The sequence below is a fragment of the Cyclopterus lumpus genome, chromosome 12, assembly GCF_009769545.1.
Source record: "Cyclopterus lumpus isolate fCycLum1 chromosome 12, fCycLum1.pri, whole genome shotgun sequence".
Classification (NCBI taxonomy): domain Eukaryota; kingdom Metazoa; phylum Chordata; class Actinopteri; order Perciformes; family Cyclopteridae; genus Cyclopterus; species Cyclopterus lumpus.
The window spans coordinates 2,427,912-2,449,840 of record NC_046977.1 but is presented as its reverse complement, the minus strand read 5'-3'; the positions used below and the strand labels follow the sequence as shown (position 1 = coordinate 2,449,840).

The following is a 21,929-nucleotide window of genomic DNA, read 5'->3' as shown; positions in this document are numbered from 1 at the left end:
AAAAAGGGAAATATATGTCATTGTTTTATTAAAAAAGGGAAATATATGCAACTGACGTTTCATAACTCATTCAATCACGTCATTTTTTGTTGTCCTTTGGTCTTATCTTCTACTAATATTACTTACGTTCTTCAGCAGAAAACACTTGGTAAAAACATCCCGACATCACGTCTTATTTCATACATGAACTGCAGCTAAAATAAATAAATAGGTGGCGCTGTATAAACGTTGCCAATTGGAGGCTGGCTTAGTAAACCCCCCCCGGTGAGAATCGGTAAGATTGCCTCTACTTGCTAACAACCTCTCAGCACATCATGCTCTAAAAAGAGGCATCAGCAGCCCCACCAGGAGCCAGAGGCCCCCGAGGAGCCCCGAGTGCATGCTGTTAATACTGCAGCGCGTCGCCCCTTCCAAGCGTGAACACTCCCGGTAACACTTGATGCTTCTCAGGCTCGCTTTGAAGCTTATGGGAGATGGATTGTATTTTTTTGGGGGGAGGTTTGCAGCCCCCGGACAGCAGAACAACCTCCCACGGTGCATCAGATGATGCGGTGCGACGCTCCTGCAGGAGTTCCGGCTCACGGCAGTTTGGGAAAATGTCATCGGAATTAAGTCGATTGTTTTTTTGTGTAAAAGGACACAAATTATTGTGTCTCTCGGCACGACGTTGTGTTGAAAAATAAATGTAGGTTCAGGCAACCACTTAGTTAAGTTGAGGCAACACAACCACTTAGTTAGGTTTAGGCAACAAAACCACTTAGTTAAGTTGAGGCAACACAACCACTTAGTTAGGTTTAGGCAACAAAACCACTTAGTTAAGTTGAGGCAACACAACCACTTAGTTAGGTTTAGGCAACACAACCACTTAGTTAGGTTTAGGCAACACAACCACTTAGTTAGGTTTAAACAACACAACCACTTAGTTAGGTTTAGGCAACACAACCACTTAGTTAGGTTTAGGCAACACAACCACTTAGTTAGGTTTAAACCAACAACAACCACTTAGTTAGGTTTAGGCAACACAACCACTTAGTTAGGTTTAGGCAACAAAAACACTTAGTCAGGTTTAAACAACACAACCACTTAGTTAGGTTTAGGCAACAAAACCACTTAGTTAGGTTTAGGCAACAAAACCAATTAGTCAGGTTTAGGCAACAAAACCACTTAGTTAGGTTTAGGCAACAAAACCACTTAGTTAGGTTTAGGCAACAAAACCACTTAGTCAGGTTTAGGCAACACAACCACTTAGTTAGGTTTAGGCAACAAAACCACTTAGTTAGGTTGAGGCAACACAACCACTTAGTTAAGTTGAGGCAACACAACCACTTAGTTAGGTTTAGGCAACAAAACCACTTAGTTAGGTTTAGGCAACAAAACCACTTAGTTAGGTTTAGGCAACAAAACCACTTAGTCAGGTTTAGGCAACACAACCACTTAGTTAGGTTTAGGCAACAAAACCACTTAGTTAAGTTGAGGCAACACAACCACTTAGTCAGGTTTAGGCAACACAACCACTTAGTTAGGTTTAGGCAACAAAACCACTTAGTTAGGTTTAGGCAACACAACCACTTAGTTAGGTTTAGACAACACAACAACTTAGTTAAGTTTAGGCAACACAACAACTTAGTTAGGTTTAGACACTGAGCTCAACGCGCCCTGTGACGCTCCCTTAAAGGGAAACATGGTGAACACTGAGCTCAACGCGCCCTGTGACGTTCCCCTTAAAGGGAAACATGGTGAACACTGAGCCCTGTGACGTTCCCCTTAAAGGGAAACATGGTGAACACTGAGCTCAACGCGCCCTGTGACGCTCCCTTAAAGGGAAACATGGTGAACACTGAGCTCAACGTGCCCTGTGACGTTCCCCTTAAAGGGAAACATGGTGAACACTGAGCTCAACGCGCCCTGTGACGCTCCCTTAAAGGGAAACATGGTGAACACTCAGCTCAACGCGCCCTGTGACGCTCCCTTAAAGGGAAACATGGTGAACACTGAGCTCAACGCGCCCTGTGACGTTCCCCTTAAAGGGAAACATGGTGAACACTGAGCTCAACGCGCCCTGTGACGTTCCCCTTAAAGGGAAACATGGTGAACACTGAGCTCAACGCGCCCTGTGACGTTCCCCTTTAAGGGAAACATGGTGAACACTGAGCTCAACGCGCCCTGTGACGTTCCCCTTAAAGGGAAACATGGTGAACACTGAGCTCAACGCGCCCTGTGACGTTCCCCTTAAAGGGAAACATGGTGAACACTGAGACTGGACGTCCACGTGCGCTGACATTCTGCTGCAGCTCGCCAAGCGGACGGCGATTCCCAAGAAGCCGTGCTCTCATTTCGATACAGCTGAAGGGTAAAAACAACATAATCCTGAGCCAGCTCCATCCTTGATTGTGTGCGCTCTGCCTTCATCTTCTCCAGCTGCTGGGAGCTGCACACTGAAGAGCACTGGGAACTGTGGGATGCACAGATCAATGGCACACGAGAATCTACAGCAGCGTGTGAATATTTCATCACAAGCTCCACGAGAAGCAACAAACAAGGTGGCGACGGCCCCGCGGCCCTCTGCTCTTTACTTTAAGCTCGTTATATTCTCCTCGTCAGAAAATAGATTATTTGCAAAAATCTCCACCATTCGTCGTATCTCCACTAAATGAGTATTTCTGCCTCTTAGCGCTCCTCAAGCTCAAAGTAATTACATTTTAAAATGCACGTTTTGGTAAACGTCTGGATATGTTCTTCTTGGTCTTTGTGTGCAATAATTAGGGCTTTTAGGAATCATCATTATCAAAGAAGGTAATATACACAGAAAAACTTCCAAGGGGAAATATTTTTAACGAGAATAAAACTCTCAAATTCATGAGAAAGAAAACTTGGATATTCTCTGAGATTTAAATGGTAAATTAAGTAGGAAAAACTCTGAAATTTGGATATGCTGCATATACAAGACAAACAACAACAACAACAACAACAACACCACGTGTTACTCGCCACCTGATCCGTGCTTCCCGTCCAATCACTGGGAAGCAAATATTTAACGCTGCAAACAACTTCAGGTATCAGTAGGATTAAAAAACGGGATCTGAACATCTCTTCCCGGCAGAATTCAAGATAAACTCTGGACCTGAAACCCGTTAGTTCTTATTTCCGTACCGCTGACCTGAGAACAGACTAACGTCGTCTCCGTCACTGGGACACAGAAGCAGGTTCACCTGGCGCTCCTCTGGAGGATGTGACCGGGTGCTGATGAGTCCAATCCCCCCCGACACCGTTTTCAATTTCACCTCCTCCAAGTTTCTCTTTTCTATATTTTCATCCGTCTGGCTCGTTTTATTTATTTTATCTTTTCACGCGTCTCTTTTGTCAACATCAAAATGTGCATCCATTCCTTTGAGAGATCTGAATCTACAGAGGGATGGGGGGTGGGGTTGGGGGGGGGTGGGGGGGGGGGGTCCTTTTGTTATTATTATTCCCAGAGGAGAGCCACTGAATAACAGAACAAAAGAAACTTGATGTGCTCTCCTGCAACATAAAGTTCTGCTCGAGGAGCGAAACAAATAAAACGTGTGAATCTGTGGTGGTCCAGGAAAAAAAAAGAAGCAGAAAGTACCTCTGAGGGGCGATTTCATGGCGGCCTCCACCATGCCGACAAGCAGCTGGAGGCTCTTGGGGTCCTGAGCGAGGCCGGAGGCGAAGGCCGCCAGAGCGTCGGCATGCCGGCCCAGGTACTGCAGGGCGACCCCCTGACGGAAGTAGGCCTGCAGGTGAAGAAACAGTGCAGAGGGTTATTTCAGGCTTTTATTTTCTTGATAATATGATGATGTAATTACAGGCTTTTTTTTTTTTTTGACATAATCGCAGAAAAGGTGGCCGTTTTTTTCCGTTTGGGTCGCCATCTTAGATTTGAGTCTGCGTGATTCATCCTCTGGGGATCATGAACGCCTGTGAATCAATGCAATGTAAAGTCAAATTACTTCAAACTGCACTTATAGTAGAACCAGTGTCGCATTGTGAACTTCCCTGGGGATCAATAAAGTTAATATTATAATAACATCACAACGTATTTGTTGATGGTAATTAATGTAATGTTAAATAAAATCCGAAAAGTACAAAGTATGAAACAGAAAGTTTTAAAACATTTTTTATTTTCTTTATATTTTTAGATCAAAAAACAATTATCTTTTCGTCCTATGAAACGACATAAGGCGTGTGTTTATGTAAGATGGTGCCAACCAAAGAGTCAATGACAACCATCCATCAATCAATCAATCAATCAATCAATCAATCAACCATTCAGCCCTCACACTCGTTAGCGGTCCAATCAAATGGGAATCCCTCTCAAAGACCATCCGACTTCCGTTTCTGGGACTCCAGTCCAACCTGCACAGCCCCGATCCAGCGTGCACACGCACACACACACACACACACACACACTCTCTCTTCACTTCACGAGGAGCCCTTGTGCATTTCACAGCAACATTAAAACGATGAATCATGACACGAAATTCACGAGGACACAAACGGCGACCAGACTGTAACTTAATTGTCTCTCTCTCTCTCTCTCTCTCCCCCCCTCATTCCCTCTCCCATTCATCATCCTGCCCTCTCGCCTCCCATTTAAACGTAATGTGTCACGACAGCGAATGAATAGAGACAAAGAGGGGAGGAATTGGATTACATGGCAGCTCCTGTCCCGGCTGCCACTCCTCTGCCCGTCTTTGTCCTTCTCCTCGTCTTCGGACGGCTTCATTGAAACGAATGGAGCCAAAGGGGTCGCGACTAATCTAATGCGCGAGGCCTCCGGTCGATGTGTTGGCGTGGGGAGCGGAACGTGAACGGGACGCGCTGTCGCTTCATACACCGCTGATTAAACACAAAGTGGGATAAATGGTTGGTAATTACAGCTGGGGTCGTATCCCTTAAAACGATGTCATCATTTTCAATTATTGACCTTATGTTGGTTGCATTGGTGGTTCTGACTCTCGCTGGCTATGAATACGAGGCAGAAGATTGGATCGCACAGAACACTGTAACTTTGTCAACAAGCGTAAATACATAAATAGTAACCACAACGAGTGTAAATATATAAACAGCAACCTCATCAAGAGTAAATACATAACTAGCAACCTCTACTAGCATAAATATATAAATAGCAACCTCTACTAGCATAAATACATAAATAGCAACCTCTACTAGCATAAATACATAAATAGCAACCGCAACAAGTGTAAATATATAAACAGCAACCTCAACAAGCGTAAATACATAAATAGCAACCTCTACTAGCATAAATATATAAATAGCAACCTCAACGAGCATAACTACATAAATAGCAACCTCTACTAGCATAAATATATAAATAGCAACCTCTAGCCTACAAGCATAAATAGCAACCTCAAAGAGCATAAATACATAAATAGCAACCTCAACGAGCTTAACTACATAAATAGCAACCTCTATTAGCACAAATACAGAAATAGCAACCTCAACAAGCGTAAATACCTATAGCAACCTCTACTAGCATAAATATATAAATAGCAACCTCTAGCCTACGAGCATAAATACATAAATAGCAACCTCAACGAGCATAACTACATAAATAGCAACCTCTACTAGCATAAATATATAAATAGCAACCTCTACTAGCATAAATACAGAAATAGCAACCTCTAGCCTACGAGCATAAATACATAAATAACAACCTCAAAGAGCATAAATACATAAATAGCAACCTCAACGAGCATAACTACATAAATAGCAACCTCTACTAGCACAAATACAGAAATAGCAACCTCAACAAGCATAAATACATAAATAGCAACCTCTACTAGCGTAAATACATAAATAGCAACCTCAACAAGCATAAATACATAAATAGCAACCTCAACGAGCATAAATACATAAATAGTAACCACAACGAGTGTAAATATATAAACAGCAACCTCAACAAGCGTAAATACATTACTAGCAACCTCTACTAGCATAAATATATAAATAGCAACCTCAACGAGCATAACTACATAAATAGCAACCTCTACTAGCATAAATATATAAATAGCAACCTCTACTAGCATAAATACATAAATAGCAACCGCAACAAGCGTAAAAATATAAACAGCAACCTCAACGAGCATAACTACATAAATAGCAACCTCTACTAGCACAAATACAGAAATAGCAACCTCAACAAGCGTAAATACATATAGCAACCTCTACTAGCATAAATATATTAATAGCAACCTCTAGCCTACAAGCATAAATACATAAATAACAACCTCAAAGACCATAAATACATAAATAGCAACCTCAACGAGCATAACTACATAAATAGCAACCTCTACTAGCATAAATACATAAATAGCAACCTCTACTAGCATAAATATATAAATAGCAACCTCAACAAGCATAAATATATGAGGGAGGGGCACCTTGAGGAGCACCTGGACCGGCGTAGTAGGTGAAATGTGTTTGTATCTGTACGCAAACTCAGACGTGCAACAGCAGCCGAGTTCCCCCTAAAACGGAGACAACACCACCTTCTGCTCGACTAGAAGAAGCAGGAACGGGGCGGCGGCTGTCGTGTTGCCGATGCCAAGCGCCGCCCCGCCGAGGAGAGCGAGACGGCAGCCTGCCCTCTGACCCCCGTCCAGGCTGGATGACGGGGGCGACATATGGACGACCTCCCTCTCCTCCAGCGAAGCTGTCGCCTTCACACCGACTTGGCTGCTGTTTCTCTTTCAGGTCGTTCACGTCGTATCTTTGATTGCTTTTGATTACTTTTGATTGGCTGAGGATCGTTTTCAGTGAGACGAGAGGTGATTGCAGCGGAGGAGGAGACGTTAGAATCATCAGCGAGGTGGATATTATCTCTGCATGAGTGCGTTTGAGTGAACGCCTGGCACAATAGGTACGACTATGTGTGTGTGTATGTGTGTGTGTGTGTGTGTGTGTGTGTCTCAGAGTAAGCATGCAAGAGCCAGACAGAAAGTGACAGCAGGAAACCTCCAGCCTCCTGCTCACCAACATCCGGCCTATTAGCTCAGTCTGGCTACGCTGCCTGGTAAGCACATACAGGGGGTACACAGTCCAGACACACACACACACACATGGGAACACACACACGGGAACACACACACGTCTGCCTCTCAGCGTCAGATTACACAGAGTCTTCTTCACAAAGCGGCTCGTTGGCAGATATTTCTCACTGATTCCCAGTCGAGCGCTCAGACATCAGCTGACAGGTGCGCGTCAGTTACGGTGAAGTGATCGATAAAAGGCTGTGTGTGTGTGTGTGTGTGCAGCTACAGTACTTACATATGTGTGTGTATTTATCGACGTGTTCATAGACAGCATGAGCACCCTGGGAGCTCCTGGGGCTCAAACTACATTAAAGGTCTACTTTAAAAAGGACCGTAATCAATGTGTTCATAATAATAATTAATTAAAGTGGCAGTGCGTACAGCGAGGGAGTTATCAGTTGAATCTGCAGCTCTCCTCGGGATGTTTTGATAGGAGAGGAATCAACATCGCTGTATTATTCTGGTATGTAAACACATTTATTGAGCAGCGACACAAGAAGTTATGAAATACCTAAAATACATTCGCAGCTCGTCATTGATCTGAGAGATTATCTCTCATTGATTATCTGATCAGACTGTGACATCACTAACGGATGTTGACGGAGAGAGAGAGAGAGAGAGAGAGAGAGAGAGAGAGAGGGAGAGGGAGAGAGAGAGGGAGAGGGAGAGAGAGACAAAGAGACACAGAGAAACAGAGAGAGACAAACAGACACACAGACAAATAGACAGAAACAGAGAAACAGAGAGACAAAAAACAGACAAAGAGACAGAGAGACAGAGAAACAGAGAGACAGAGAGACAAAGAGACAAAGAGACAAAAAACAGACAAAGACAGACAGAGAGACAAAGAGACAAAGAGACAAAAAACAGACAAAGAGACAGACAGAGAGACAAAGAGACAAAAAACAGACAGAGTGAGACAGAGACAAAGAGACAGAGAGACAACAAAACAGAGTGAGACAGAGAGACAAAGAGACAAACAGACAGAGAGACAAAAAGACAGAGACACAGAGTGACAGAGTGGTAGAGAGACAGAGAGAGAGAGAGAGAGAGAGTGGTGTGTTGATGCTCTCAGCAGATTACGGGAATTGAAAGCGTCAGAGCGCTGCAGGAATGTCCTAAAACCCAGAAATGAGTGTTTCTGGTCAGATGCCTGAAATAAGGCCGGCGGTTGTCACAAGAGATTTTAACGTGTTGTTACCAACCAGAAAGCTTCTGAGTGTTTGAAGGCGACGTCATCGAGTGTTTACTTTGTGCTCACGCGACCGCGCGCCGCTTCCTTTGTAGCCTCGTGGAGCTTCTTTTGCTTTTCTTTTTTTAAACTTCTGGGTGATTTGCGTTTACGCTTCAAAAAAAACCTTAAAAGTGAAGTTTATCCTTGAAGATCGTCTCAAGCACGCGTGAGTGTCACAAAACGTTTTGTTTCGGAAGAATCTTATTGGCTTCGAGGGGGAACTCGACACGGGATCACCAAAGTCAGGCCGATTCATCCTCTGGGGAACACGACATGCCGGTACGAACTTTTCCTACCAAACCACGGAGCGTCGGTTCAAAAGGGGGCGTGTTCATCCGAGAGAAAACCAAATCAAACGGGCGAAAACAAAATGAAGGAGAGAGCGAGAGAGGTGTAATGTGCTCTGGAGTGTCAGAGCAAAGTGCACACCGGAGGAACAGATGCTTCAATTACTGCTCGTAACTCACGTTAATAGAGAACAGATGGCAACACAAGTGGAGAGAGAGAGAGAGGGAGGAAGAGAGAGAGGGAGAGGATCACTTAAACCAGACGTGATGGAGATTGATGTCGTTGCGAATCAGACAATCTGCCTCAAAAACACACACCTTCACTCTCATTTTCATCCGGACACAAAGTGGATTGAACCTTATTTTCTCGTCGGCTGAACAGGGTTTTAAACGTCGACGGAAACGTGGGAGAAGGAAACGTGGCCCTCGAGGGATTTCGTTAAGGAGATGGAGGAGGCCGAGAGGAAGGAGGTAGAGCCTCCTGACACACCTGGCAGGAGGTAGAGCCTCCTGCCAGGTGTGTCAGGAGGCTCTACCTCCTGGTCCCAGAGAGGAGGAGCCTGAAAACATCGAGTAGTGTTGTGATTAAAGGGTCTCTGAGGTTCGTCTTAGTTTAGTGGTTTTGCATCAGTTATAAGATTAACTGATGCTACGCTACGCTACCACGGAGCCCACACTGCCACTAACTGCACTCCCAGAATCAATAGCGTTACTCCGTGTCCCCGTCACATACACAGCTAACGCAGACCTCAGACCAGTGGACGAAGAGGCTCTTCTATCACCTGGAAAACGTCTGGAACGGAACCAAAGGGTCCATCAAGCCGATGCCCCGCTCGCCCCCCAGCAGGCGAGGCGGCGCCGTGCTGTGTGAGTTGTGAGTCATGAACCTCCGAGAGTGAGATCATTATTTAGGGTCTGAGGGAGTCGTTAAAAAATAACTCTCTGTGGAATTATTATTATTATTAACAACGGGGTGAAGTACGATGAAGACGTGGTGGATTCAAACCGGAGGACCTCCAGTGACCTCCACTCCTAACACACAAACAGGAAACATAACACACAGACAGGAAACACATAACACACAGACAGGAAACACATAACACACAGACAGGAAACACATAACACACAGACAGGAAACACATAACACACAGACAGGAAACACATAACACACAAACAGGAAACACATAACACACAGACAGGAAACACATAACACACAGACAGGAAACACATAACACACAGACAGGAAACACATAACACACAGACAGGAAACACATAACACACAAAGAGGAAATGCACTCACACAAACAGGAAACACACTCACACAAACAGGAAACACATAACACACAGACAGGAAACACATAACACACAAACAGGAAACACATAACACACAAACAGGCAACACATAACACACAGACAGGAAACACATAACACACAAACAGGAAACACATAACACACAAACAGGCAACACATAACACACAGACAGGAAACACATAACACACAAACAGGAAACACATAACACACAAACAGGAAACACATAACACACAAACAGGAAACACATAACACACAGACAGGAAACAGGAAACACATAACACACAAACAGGAAACACATAACACACAAAGAGGAAATGCACTCACACAAACAGGAAACACACTCACACAAACAGGAAACACATAACACACAGACAGGAAACACATAACACACAAACAGGAAACACATAACACACAAACAGGCAACACATAACACACAGACAGGAAACACATAACACACAAACAGGAAACACATAACACACAAACAGGAAACACATAACACACAGACAGGAAACAGGAAACACATAACACACAAACAGGAAACACATAACACACAAACAGGAAACACATAACACACAGACAGGAAACACACTCACACACAAACAGGAAATGCACTCACACACAAACAGGAAACGCATAACACACAAACAGGAAATGCACTCACACACAAACAGTAAACACATAACACACAAACAGGAAATGCACTCACACACAAACAGTAAACACATAACACACAGACAGGAAACACATAACACACAAACAGGAAACACATAACACACAGACAGGAAACACATAACACACAGACAGGAAACAGGAAACACATAACACACAGACAGGAAACACATAACACACAAACAGGAAATGCACTCACACACAAACAGTAAACACATAACACACAGACAGGAAACACATAACACACAAACAGGAAACAGGAAACACATAACACACAAACAGGAAACACATAACACACAGACAGGAAACACATAACACACAGACAGGAAACAGGAAACACATAACACACAAACAGGAAACACATAACACACAAACAGGAAACAGGAAACACATAACACACAAACAGGAAACACATAACACACAAACAGGCAACACATAACACACAGACAGGAAACAGGAAACACATAACACACAAACAGGAAACAGGAAACACATAACACACAAACAGGAAACACATAACACACAAACAGGAAACAGGAAACACATAACACACAAACAGGAAACACATAACACACAAACAGGAAACACATAACACACAGACAGGAAACAGGAAACACATAACACACAAACAGGAAACAGGAAACACATAACACACAAACAGGCAACATATAACACACAGACAGGAAACAGGAAACACATAACACACAAACAGGAAACAGGAAACACATAACACACAAACAAGAAACACATAACACACAAACAGGCAACATATAACACACAGACAGGAAACAGGAAACACATAACACACAAACAGGAAACAGGAAACACATAACACACAAACAAGAAACACATAACACACAAACAGGAAACACATAACACACAGACAGGAAACAGGAAACACATAACACACAAACAGGAAACAGGAAACACATAACACACAAACAGGAAACACATAACACACAGACAGGAAACAGGAAACACATAACACACAGACAGGCAACACATAACACACAGACAGGAAACAGGAAACACATAACACACAGACAGGAAACAGGAAACACATAACACACAAATAGGAAACACATAACACACAAACAGGAAACACATAACACACAAACAGGAAATGCACTCACACAAACAGGAAACACATAACACACAGACAGGAAACAGGAAACACATAACACACAGACAGGAAACAGGAAACACATAACACACAGATAGGAAACAGGAAACACATAACACACAAACAGGAAACAAACAGCCGCGCAGGCCGTTTGGTGAAATATAAATAAAATAAAACTAGGTCTGTTTTTTATCAAAATATGAACATCTAATAAAAATTAAAACAGGAACAGAATGGGACCGGACAGGTGTTGTTTTTGTTCCGTGTCACCCTCTAATATACACACACACACACACACACACACGTGCCAACTGATCTCTGGTTAATCTGCATGAATATTTATCATTGTTTCACGGGGGACTTTTCGGGGCTAAGGCGCCATAATTGAGTTGGAGTGGTCGTAACCACGGTTTCCACTGGGACCAATAAAGACGTTACACCAGCAGCTGGGGGGCCTGATGGCGTCACCGCCGCGTGCTTCTGTAAACTCTGGGACCGCCGTATAAAGATGTGGAGGTGCATCCAAGGCCTTGAATCACGTGACAAAATATATTAATAAAACCTTGTGCATCAGGACTCTTCTGCGTGCTCTCCTCAAGGGCGTCATATTTTATTTTACAGGGACCACAGAAAACACATCTGGAGCCAACAGATTAGGCGTCGCCGTCCGTCCGATCGGAGCCGAGCTCTCCAATAGTGGTCGTTAAACTGAGAGAGGGGCGGGGCTTAATAGCTCAGTTCGTAGTCGCCGTGGCGATGAAGCCGTCGTGCACCTCCGAGTTTATAAACTCGGATCACGCGACCGTATATTTAGCAGCCAAAATAGTTTACAGGATATTACACCTTTTGTTTCTTTATAATGCGTTTATTACTCGACTCGGTGTATATAAAAAGGTAATAAAGTAGTTATATGAGTAGATATGAGTTTACGGATGATTATAAACCCGCCTTCGCCATTGTGGAGGTTGTTTTTTGTTTAATTTACCGGTTCCGCCTTCAGTCTATGATCACATCTCTGAGTTACACTTGTTGTCCTTTTGATTCTTCACAGTTTAGTGTGCTCGCCCTCTGGTGGTTGGGAGAATAACGCAGCTTCGTACACCTTCTCAACCGTCGGGAGGGCGGAGTCTATACAGATGTTTAAGAAAAATCATTTAGTAATCAAATAAATATATATACTACTTCAAATGTATTAATGTGTGCAACAACAACAACAACAAAAAAAAAACATAAAATACAGCATTTTCTGTTAACTATTAAGTAAAGTTTAATCACCATTAAAATGAACATTTATTAATGATGATATGCATGAAGTGTTACCGTCACCAGGCTGATAGCTATTTCGCTAAATATTCTTTGACCAAATTCAATTAAAACTACATATATAACACACATGTTGTGTGGTCCACGCCCTCAGGGGATACAAACAGTCGTCGGGGTGACACTCTGCCGAATGTGGACTCTTCTTCCGGTCGGGGTCACGGGATCAAACCCACGATGTGCCGAACAGGAGGGCGACGCCTTCCTCTCCCAGAGCCCAGAGAACATCGCTTCACTGCAGCTGCTCGCGCCGCCCGATCCCCGGCCTTTAAACCCCGTGATATTTTCACCCTGTTGTTACTATTATTGTTATTGTTGTTATTATTATTATTAAGTGCATTTGGTCTGGCTGAAGGTGAGTGTAGATAAAAAAAACCCGAGTGGGTCACGTCAGACATCCTCGGTGTGCAGACTCCGAACCGAGAGCTCTGAATTAAAGAAAGCATTTTCTCACACACACACGCTCACACACACACACACACACACACACACACACACACACACACACGCTCACACACACACACACACACACACACACACACACAGGCACACAGGCACACACACACACAAGGTTTATTCCCTGAGTGACCAAAAGCAATTCCCCTTTTCCCTTTCCCCACCTCCTCTCTCTCGGCTCCATGTTATCTGTGGACCCCCCCTTCCCCTTCCCCCCCCCCCCCCCCCGAGTCATTCCCTCGACCGTTCACGTATCAGCCATCTTTGGACCAACCCACCTCTCTCGATACTACGTATGTAAAATATGCATAGATGGGGAAGAAGAAGAAGGGGGGGGGGGGACAAGTGGCCTTGTGATCCTGTTAACTGCAGTACAGCAGAGGGGTTCGGTTCCCTTACACCAGGTAATTAGACTGTCACTCAGCACGGCCCGCTGCTGTGTGTGTGTGTGTGTGTGTGTGCGCGCGTGTCCCCGTGCTGCGTTTGATTGCCTCTGCGACCTTTGACCCTCGGGGAGCTCACGTACCTGCAGGCGAAGGGTGGACGGGGGGGGGGGTCCATCGCGACGAGGACACGAGCGCAGATCTGATCGTGAGGGTCACACCGGAGAAAACGTTGACGAGAGCCGATGCTGTGCGCTCGTTAGACGCCGGTCGTGTGAGCGGGGAGGTCCACCGCGTCAAACCAAGCGCTCCCCCCCCCCCCCCCCCCCCCCCATTTCTGTATCAACTGAAGTCCTCTGGGAACCATGATTGAAACTGTACGGCGATCCGTCAAATAGGTTTTAAGGTATTTCATTAAAAGCCAAAAGTGGCAACCTTGTGTTGGCGATAGAGGACGAGTCAAGGGATCCCCAAAGTCGGTAGGGTTCATCCTCTGGGAACAACGAATATCTGAACCACATGTCCATGCTAATCCATCCAATAGTGGTTACAATCTTTCACTAAAAGACAATAATGTCAACCTTATGTTGTCGATAGAGGACGAGTCAAGGGATCCCCAAAGTCGGTAGGGTTCATCCTCTGGGAACAACGAATATCTAAACCACATATCCATGCTAATCCATCCAATAGCTGTTCAAATCTTTCACTAAAAGACAATAATGTCAACCTTATGTTGTCGATAGAGGACGAGTCAAGGGATCCCCAAAGTCGGTAGGGTTCATCCTCTGGGAACAACGAATATCTGAACCACATGTACAATGCTAATCCATCCAATAGTTGGTGAAATATAAGTGATGGATCGGACAATCAACCACGAGATCGACATTGCCACGCTTAAGGTCGTCTGTGGAATCAGATCAAAAGACGATTATGACAATAAAAGTATAACCTCTGAAGAGACGACAGTGCGGGTTGATTCTACGACAGTAATCGGGTTCTTTTGCCTGTCTGCACTAAGACAATATGGATCGCAATAAAAACGTCCGTGTCCCGAAGTATCGAGGGAGAAAAAAATAAATCATATTTTGGCCAAAACTTAATTTATTTTCATTAAAGTCCTTTCCTCATCTTTTCCCTCAAGGCTCCGTTCAGTGTCCTTTACTTCTACGTCTCCTACTTTTATTTATTTTTGTACACTTTCGACGCCCCAAACTGAAAGCAGGGTCAACACCCTCTTCTTCCTCCTACTCTTCATCCTCCACCTCTTCCTCGTCTTAATTAGAGCCGAATCATCCGGGGAGAGATGAGGAGAGGTGGAGGACAGGAAAGAGAGAGAGAGAGAGAGTCGGTGATTCCTCTGGGGAAGACGCATCATGTGGTTCCCAGACAACAGACTCCTAATGATTCCCTACAAAAGCTAATTAGAGCGTCTCTCTGGTTCACAGCCTCACAGGTTGAGATGATTCAGACGCTCAGCAAAGAGCATTCGGTCATTAATCCACAACACATTGCACTTCCCAGCAAATAAACAGACTCCCAGTGTGTTTGTGTACATATGTGCATCCGCTGGTTTATGGTCTGTTTGACTCTAAATGACCATAATTTACTAAATGAACATCACGCTGTATTGAAGAAGACTTGAAACTAGAGATTGAGACCAAAAACTAATGTTTACAATGTTTACTGAGAGAATAAATCAAGAGAAGTAGAGTCATTTATATAGACTTCTATACAACCAGAGGAGTCGCCCCCTGGTGGTCAGGAGAGAGAATGCAGCTTTAACACATGAAGCATAGACTTCTATACAACCAGAGGAGTCGCCCCCTGGTGGTCAGGAGAGAGAATGCAGCTTTAACACATGAAGCATAGACTTCTATACAACCAGAGGAGTCGCCCTCTGGTGGTCAGGAGAGAGAATGCAGCTTTAACACATGAAGCATAGACTTCTATACAACCAGAGGAGTCGCCCCCTGGTGGTCAGGAGAGAGAATGCAGCTTTAAAACATGAAGCATAGACTTCTATACAACCAGAGGAGTCGCCCCCTGGTGGTCAGGAGAGAGAATTCAGCTTTAACACATGAAGCATAGACTTCTATACAACCAGAGGAGTCGCCCCCTGGTGGTCAGGAGAGAGAATGCAGCTTTAAAACATGAAGCATAGACTTCTATACAACCAGAGGAGTCGCCCCCTGGTGGTCAGGAGAGAGAATTCAGCTTTAACACATGAAGCATAGACTTCTATACAACCAGAGGAGTCGCCCCCTGGTGGTCAGTAGAGAGAATGCAGCTTTAACACATGAAGCATATACTTCTATACAACCAGAGGAGTCGCCCCCTGGTGGTCAGTTGCTCAGGCTAAAACTAGAAAGCTTGATATGACGTGATGACAGTTGTCTTTGGTGATTCGATGACACATTAAGGCTGTGAGGTTGAGGTTGAGGTTGAGGTTGAGCTGGTTATTGAGGGATTTGATGGCGTTTTAAAAAGGTGTCGATCTCTCTGCAGCCGTCAGCTCGGAGTCTCTGACGAGCCGGGAGTCGATTCTCGAAGCCTTTTTCCTCCTTTGACATCTGACTCCTTTTCTTTTTCTTCACACGTTCTTTTTCCGTCTCCGTCCAAAGCTCTTTGAACTTTTAATAAAAAGCAACAACACCGATTTCTAAATTCCACGAAGTTGCAAAAAAAAAAAAAAAAAAGTGTGCAAAAGGATTTTCTGTTTTGATGGCGAAACAGCAAAAGCAGATTTAATGACTCTGTTCATTAATTAATTTCACTTTTAAAGGCTCTGCACTCTGGTACATCACACATTGATTTGGTTAATTGCACATTACGCATCCTCCTCCAATAACTCTCCATTTCTGTCACGTTTCCTGTCATGTCTCTCCGGTATTTGTTTATTCAATAATAATTGCAATACAGCGGCGGTGGGAGCACATTGATCGCCATGGAGCCTGTCGTACTCACAGTTCTGCCATTCACTTACATTAAAACACGGGTGGACGGAATAAAGCTTTCTGATTGGTTGAAAGTGTCCCATTGTCATTTTTGTTTATTTTAATGGCAACGTTTATAAAAATGAGCAATGTGAATGAGTGACATCTAGCTAGGCTAACAAACGTGATGCTAGGCTAACAAACATGATGTTCCCGATGCTGTTTGTCTGTTGCTTAGCAACAGCCCCCCCCCACACACACACACACACATACAGGGACTATTTTCTCTCGGCTACTGAAATGCGATACACAACATTTTGGTGGCTACAACTATTTTGTGCTGAAAGGCAGCTTAATATTTACTTACTATTCATAATGTCGCAGGCAACCGTGTTATAAAAGACGTTATTGACGGTACAGTACTTATTGCTTAAGTATACGTCGCTTTTTAAAGGAGCACAAGAAATGTCAAAACATCCTTTTGATCACATAATTCTTGCGCTACTTCATTTATTTTTCCAAAAGCGAGAGAAATGCAATTTGGATTTCTCAACCACTTTGGCAAATAAAGAAGGAAAATTAGGAAAAGAAAGCCGTTCCTCTTGAAAAGGGTTTTCATGCACTTACAGGCGTCGTTATGTTCCTGCCATCAATACTCGCTTTTCACTGGAGGATTTGCTGTTATTAAGCTGTGTATTTATTGAGCTTTAATATTTACACGTTTTCCTCCATTTGAACTGAAAACCGACGTCTTTTTTTAAATCAGATTTACATCAAATTAATGTCTTTATTTTATTTAAATTAGGTCAGAATATAGACGTTAACCCTGAAAATGAGCCGGAAAGCAGAAGATATGAAATATGGATTAAATGCACCTGACACTTCGTCATGACAGGTGAAACCGTCTCACTTTTTCATTCTTAACGAGCTCCTTGATCAAAGTACCGGAGGTTCTTGATTCAGAGATATTTAAAATGGAGAAGCCTTGAATATTGATTTGCATATATATGCATGAAAGTTTAAACTGAAAATCTACGTGATCGGATAGATAATTTACCCGAAGATAAAAAAAATAAAAAAACAAGAATGACAAGCGAAGAAGCTGGAGAGCAAAAAGAAAAGGAAGACGCCGAAGATGAAGAGAAGAGAAGAGAAGAGAAGAAGAAGAAGAGGAGAAGACAAGAAGAAGAGAAGAGAAGAAGAAGAGAATAGAAGAAGAAGAAGAAGAGGAGAAGACAAGAAGAAGAGAAGAAGAGGAGAAGAAGAAGAAGAGGAGAAGAAGAAGAAGAGGAGAAGAGGAGAAGACAAGAAGAAGAGAAGAAGAGGAGAAGAAGAAGAAGAGGAGAAGAAGAAGAAGAGGAGAAGAGGAGAAGACAAGAAGAAGAGAAGAAGAGGAGAAGAAGAAGAAGAGGAGAAGACAAGAAGAAGAGGAGAAGAAGAAGAAGAGGAGAAGAAGAAGAAGAGGAGAAGAGGAGAAGACAAGAAGAAGAGAAGAAGAGGAGAAGAAGAAGAAGAGGAGAAGACAAGAAGAAGAGGAGAAGAAGAAGAAGAGGAGAAGAAGAAGAAGAGGAGAAGAGGAGAAGACAAGAAGAAGAGAAGAAGACTGGTAATTAAAAGCTGCGTTGTTGCACAGGAGATCTGAGGAGTGGCTGCGAATACGCTGTCACACATAATAATTATTAATGACACCGGTCCCACGGGGCGATTCACTTCCAGAGTCGGTGCACCTCCCTTCCTCCTCCTCCTCCTCCTCCTCCTCCTCTTCCTCCTCCTCCTCCTCCTCCTCATCGGGGCTCATCGGCCTTCAGGCTTCTGGACCAGCCGGCCAGAGAACTGTGATGTCACAGCCGTTGTCTGTCAATTACCAATCGATTGAGCAGAAGGAACGCTGTGGAATGTGATTATAGGCGATAGATGGTGTGTGTGTGTGTGTGTGTGTGTGTGTGTGTGTGTAGAAAGTGGTATCCAGCACTCATTGTAAAATGATATTTGTGATGTTTTCCACATCCACATGTGGCTTCCTCCTCCTCCTTCTTCTCCTCCTCCTCTTCCTCTTCCCCTCCTCCTCTTCCCCCTCTTCCTCCTCCTCTTCCTCTTCCTACTCCTCCTCCTCCTCTTCCTCTTCCTACTCCTCCTCTTCCTCCTCCCCCTCCTCCCCCTCCTCCTCCAGGTCTCGGGAGTCTTTTCCACAGTCATTTGGCTTTAGCTTTTTCAGACAGCATGACATTTGCACCTCCCCACTGCCTCGCTAAGCCGGAGCATGAATGCAGCGAGCAGCGGCACACACACACACAACACACTGTACACACACACACAACATACTGTACACACACACACACACACACAACACACTGTACACACACACACACACACAACACACTGTACACACACACACACAACACACTGTACACACACACACAACACACTGTACACACACACACAACACACTGTACACACACACACACACACACAACACACTGTACACACACACACACACTGTACACACACACACACACACAACACACTGTACACACACATAACACACTACACACTGTACACACACACACAACACAACACACTGTACACACACACACACACACACACACACACAACACACTGTACACACACACAACACACTGAACACACACACACACACACACACACAACACACACACACACACACACACACAACACACTGTACACACTGTACACACACACAACACACTGTACACACACACAACACACTGTACACACACACACACACACACACACACACACACACAGATAACGTGTATTCATTGTGTTTTCAGCGGCTTCTCGTCTGCATTATTCACAGCGAACATTTCTCGCTTGTTGCTTTGCTGAAAACAGACGACGACACGTTGACATCTCATTGGAATCAAACACGCGGCACGCCGAGCCACCGCGACGTGTTCGACCTGGTGGGGAAACACACGGTTTGGGTTCACACACACACACACACACACACACACACACACACACGGAACAATCTCCAGTATTTTGTGTAAATATGTCTTCACTCCTCTTCACTTCACTTACCCGGTTTAGCACACACACACACACACCGTACACACACAAAGCTAAACGCACACACACACACACCGTACACACACAAAGCTAAACGCACACACACACACACACACACACACACACACCGTACACACACAAAGCTAAACGCACACACAGAGACGCTTTATTCACACAACCACGAAACCAGGCCTTCAAAATAAAACAAAATAACTCCATAAGCTGCATTAAAAAGGTTTGTGATCATGTTATTATTCCTTCAGTAATAAACTATTTCATCAGATTAAAAACAGCCACATTCAGACACTAAACATATTATTCACATGACGGGGAGAATACCGTTGAACTTGATGTTGAAGCGACTTCGTTATTGATTTGTAAATATTGATCGACGAGGTGTAAACGGGGATTAGTTCACAGCGCCAACTCGAAACCTTCTGTTTCTGTTCTGCTTTTATTGTGAAACTCTTGACGCTCAAGGAGAGAAGACAAGAGGGGAGGAAAACCTCGGGTGACACCCGCTGGGTAACGCAACACGACATTTACTGATTATGCAGCTTCAAAACAAAAGTTTTAAATAACAAAAATCCCAAGGGGTCTTTTATTGTGAAGAATGTATAGGAACGTGAGTTCGTCAATGAACTAGCAGAGCTTTGTTAGCGTCTATTAAAAAAGGAAAGTAAGAGCAAATATAAAGTATAGAACATAAAAGGTGTTTATCACATTATCTCCATTGTGAAGTGTGGACACACATCTGATCACTAAGGTCTCGTTTCCTTTGTCTCCTTGCTAGCCGCCATTTTACAGCCAGTTTGTTCTCAAACTGAACTAAAGACGACTTCCTACGAGATAAAAGCATCAAAGTCCATTTGATCCTCCATCAGTTTGTGTTTTGTATCGCTGGAACAACAAATCCAGAGCTAGCTGCGTTAGCAGCATCGCTAACGGCTAGTACGTAGTATAGTAGTATTGTAGTAGTAGTAGTTGTAGTTGTAGTAGTATAGTAGTAGTAGTTTTAGTATAGTAGTAGTAGTTTTAGTATAGTAGTAGTAGTAGTAGGAGTAGTTGTAGTAGTAGTATAGTAGTAGTTGTAGTATAGTAGTAGGAGTAGTTGTAGTAGTAGTATAGTAGTAGTAGTGTAGTAGTAGTAGTAGTTGTAGTATAGTAGTAGTAGTAGTATAGTAGTAGTAGTAGTGTAGTAGTAGTAGTAGTTGTAGTAGTAGTATAGTAGTAGTAGTAGTTGTAGTAGTAGTAGTATAGTAGTAGTAGTATAGTAGTAGTTGTAGTAGTATAGTAGTATAGTAGGAGTTGTAGTATAGTAGTAGTTGTAGTAGTATAGTAGTATAGTAGTAGTTGTAGTATAGTAATAGTTGTAGTAGTATAGTAGTAGTAGTTGTAGTATAGTAGTAGTAGTAGTAGTAGTAGTAGTAGTAGTTGTTGTAGTATAGTAGTATAGTAGTAGTAGTAGTAGTAGTTGTTGTAGTATAGTAGTAAAGTAGTAGTAGTAGTAGTAGTTGTTGTAGTATAGTAGTATAGTATAGTAGTAGTAGTAGTTGTTGTAGTATAGTAGTATAGTAGTAGTAGTAGTAGTAGTAGTATAGTAGTAGTATAGTAGTAGTAGTAGTTGTAGTATAGTAGTAGTAGTAGTAGTTGTAGTATAGTAGTAGTAGTTGTAGTATAGTAGTAGTAGTAGTAGTAATAGTACGAGGAGGAGGTTGTGCACCATGCACGGCCCTCTTGTGAAACATGAAAGCAGATCATTTTAGATCTCGCTCCTCTTCTCGATGATGAAGGGAGGATCAGCCGAGCGGAGGAAGAGAAGGGAACACAGCGTCCTCTGTGGGAGGCGGCATCAGACGTGAAATAAACATTTTAAAACACGTCCCGAGGACATCGGAGCTCCACCGACGGGCCGGAGATGCTCCGCCTTCCAGAGAGGAGAGTGTGGCTGAGGGAACTCCTCTCAAAAACAGTTCCTCTGCTTCTAAAGCTCAAAGAGGGGAAGAGGAGCGTTTAAAAAGGAGGTTCGGAGCACACACACACACACACACACACACACACACACACACAACGGGCGTCCATTAAAGCT

General features: G+C 43.6%; 1 protein-coding gene across 1 annotated transcript in view; it reads right to left on the bottom strand.

Moving 5' to 3' along the window:
* ttc28 (tetratricopeptide repeat domain 28) overlaps positions 1–21,929 on the bottom strand; it is a 92,195-nt gene that overhangs the window by 37,696 nt on the left and 32,570 nt on the right. The window contains 1 exon segment of the mRNA XM_034547684.1: positions 3,608–3,755. Within this exon segment, the coding sequence (XP_034403575.1) occupies positions 3,608–3,755 (148 nt within the window).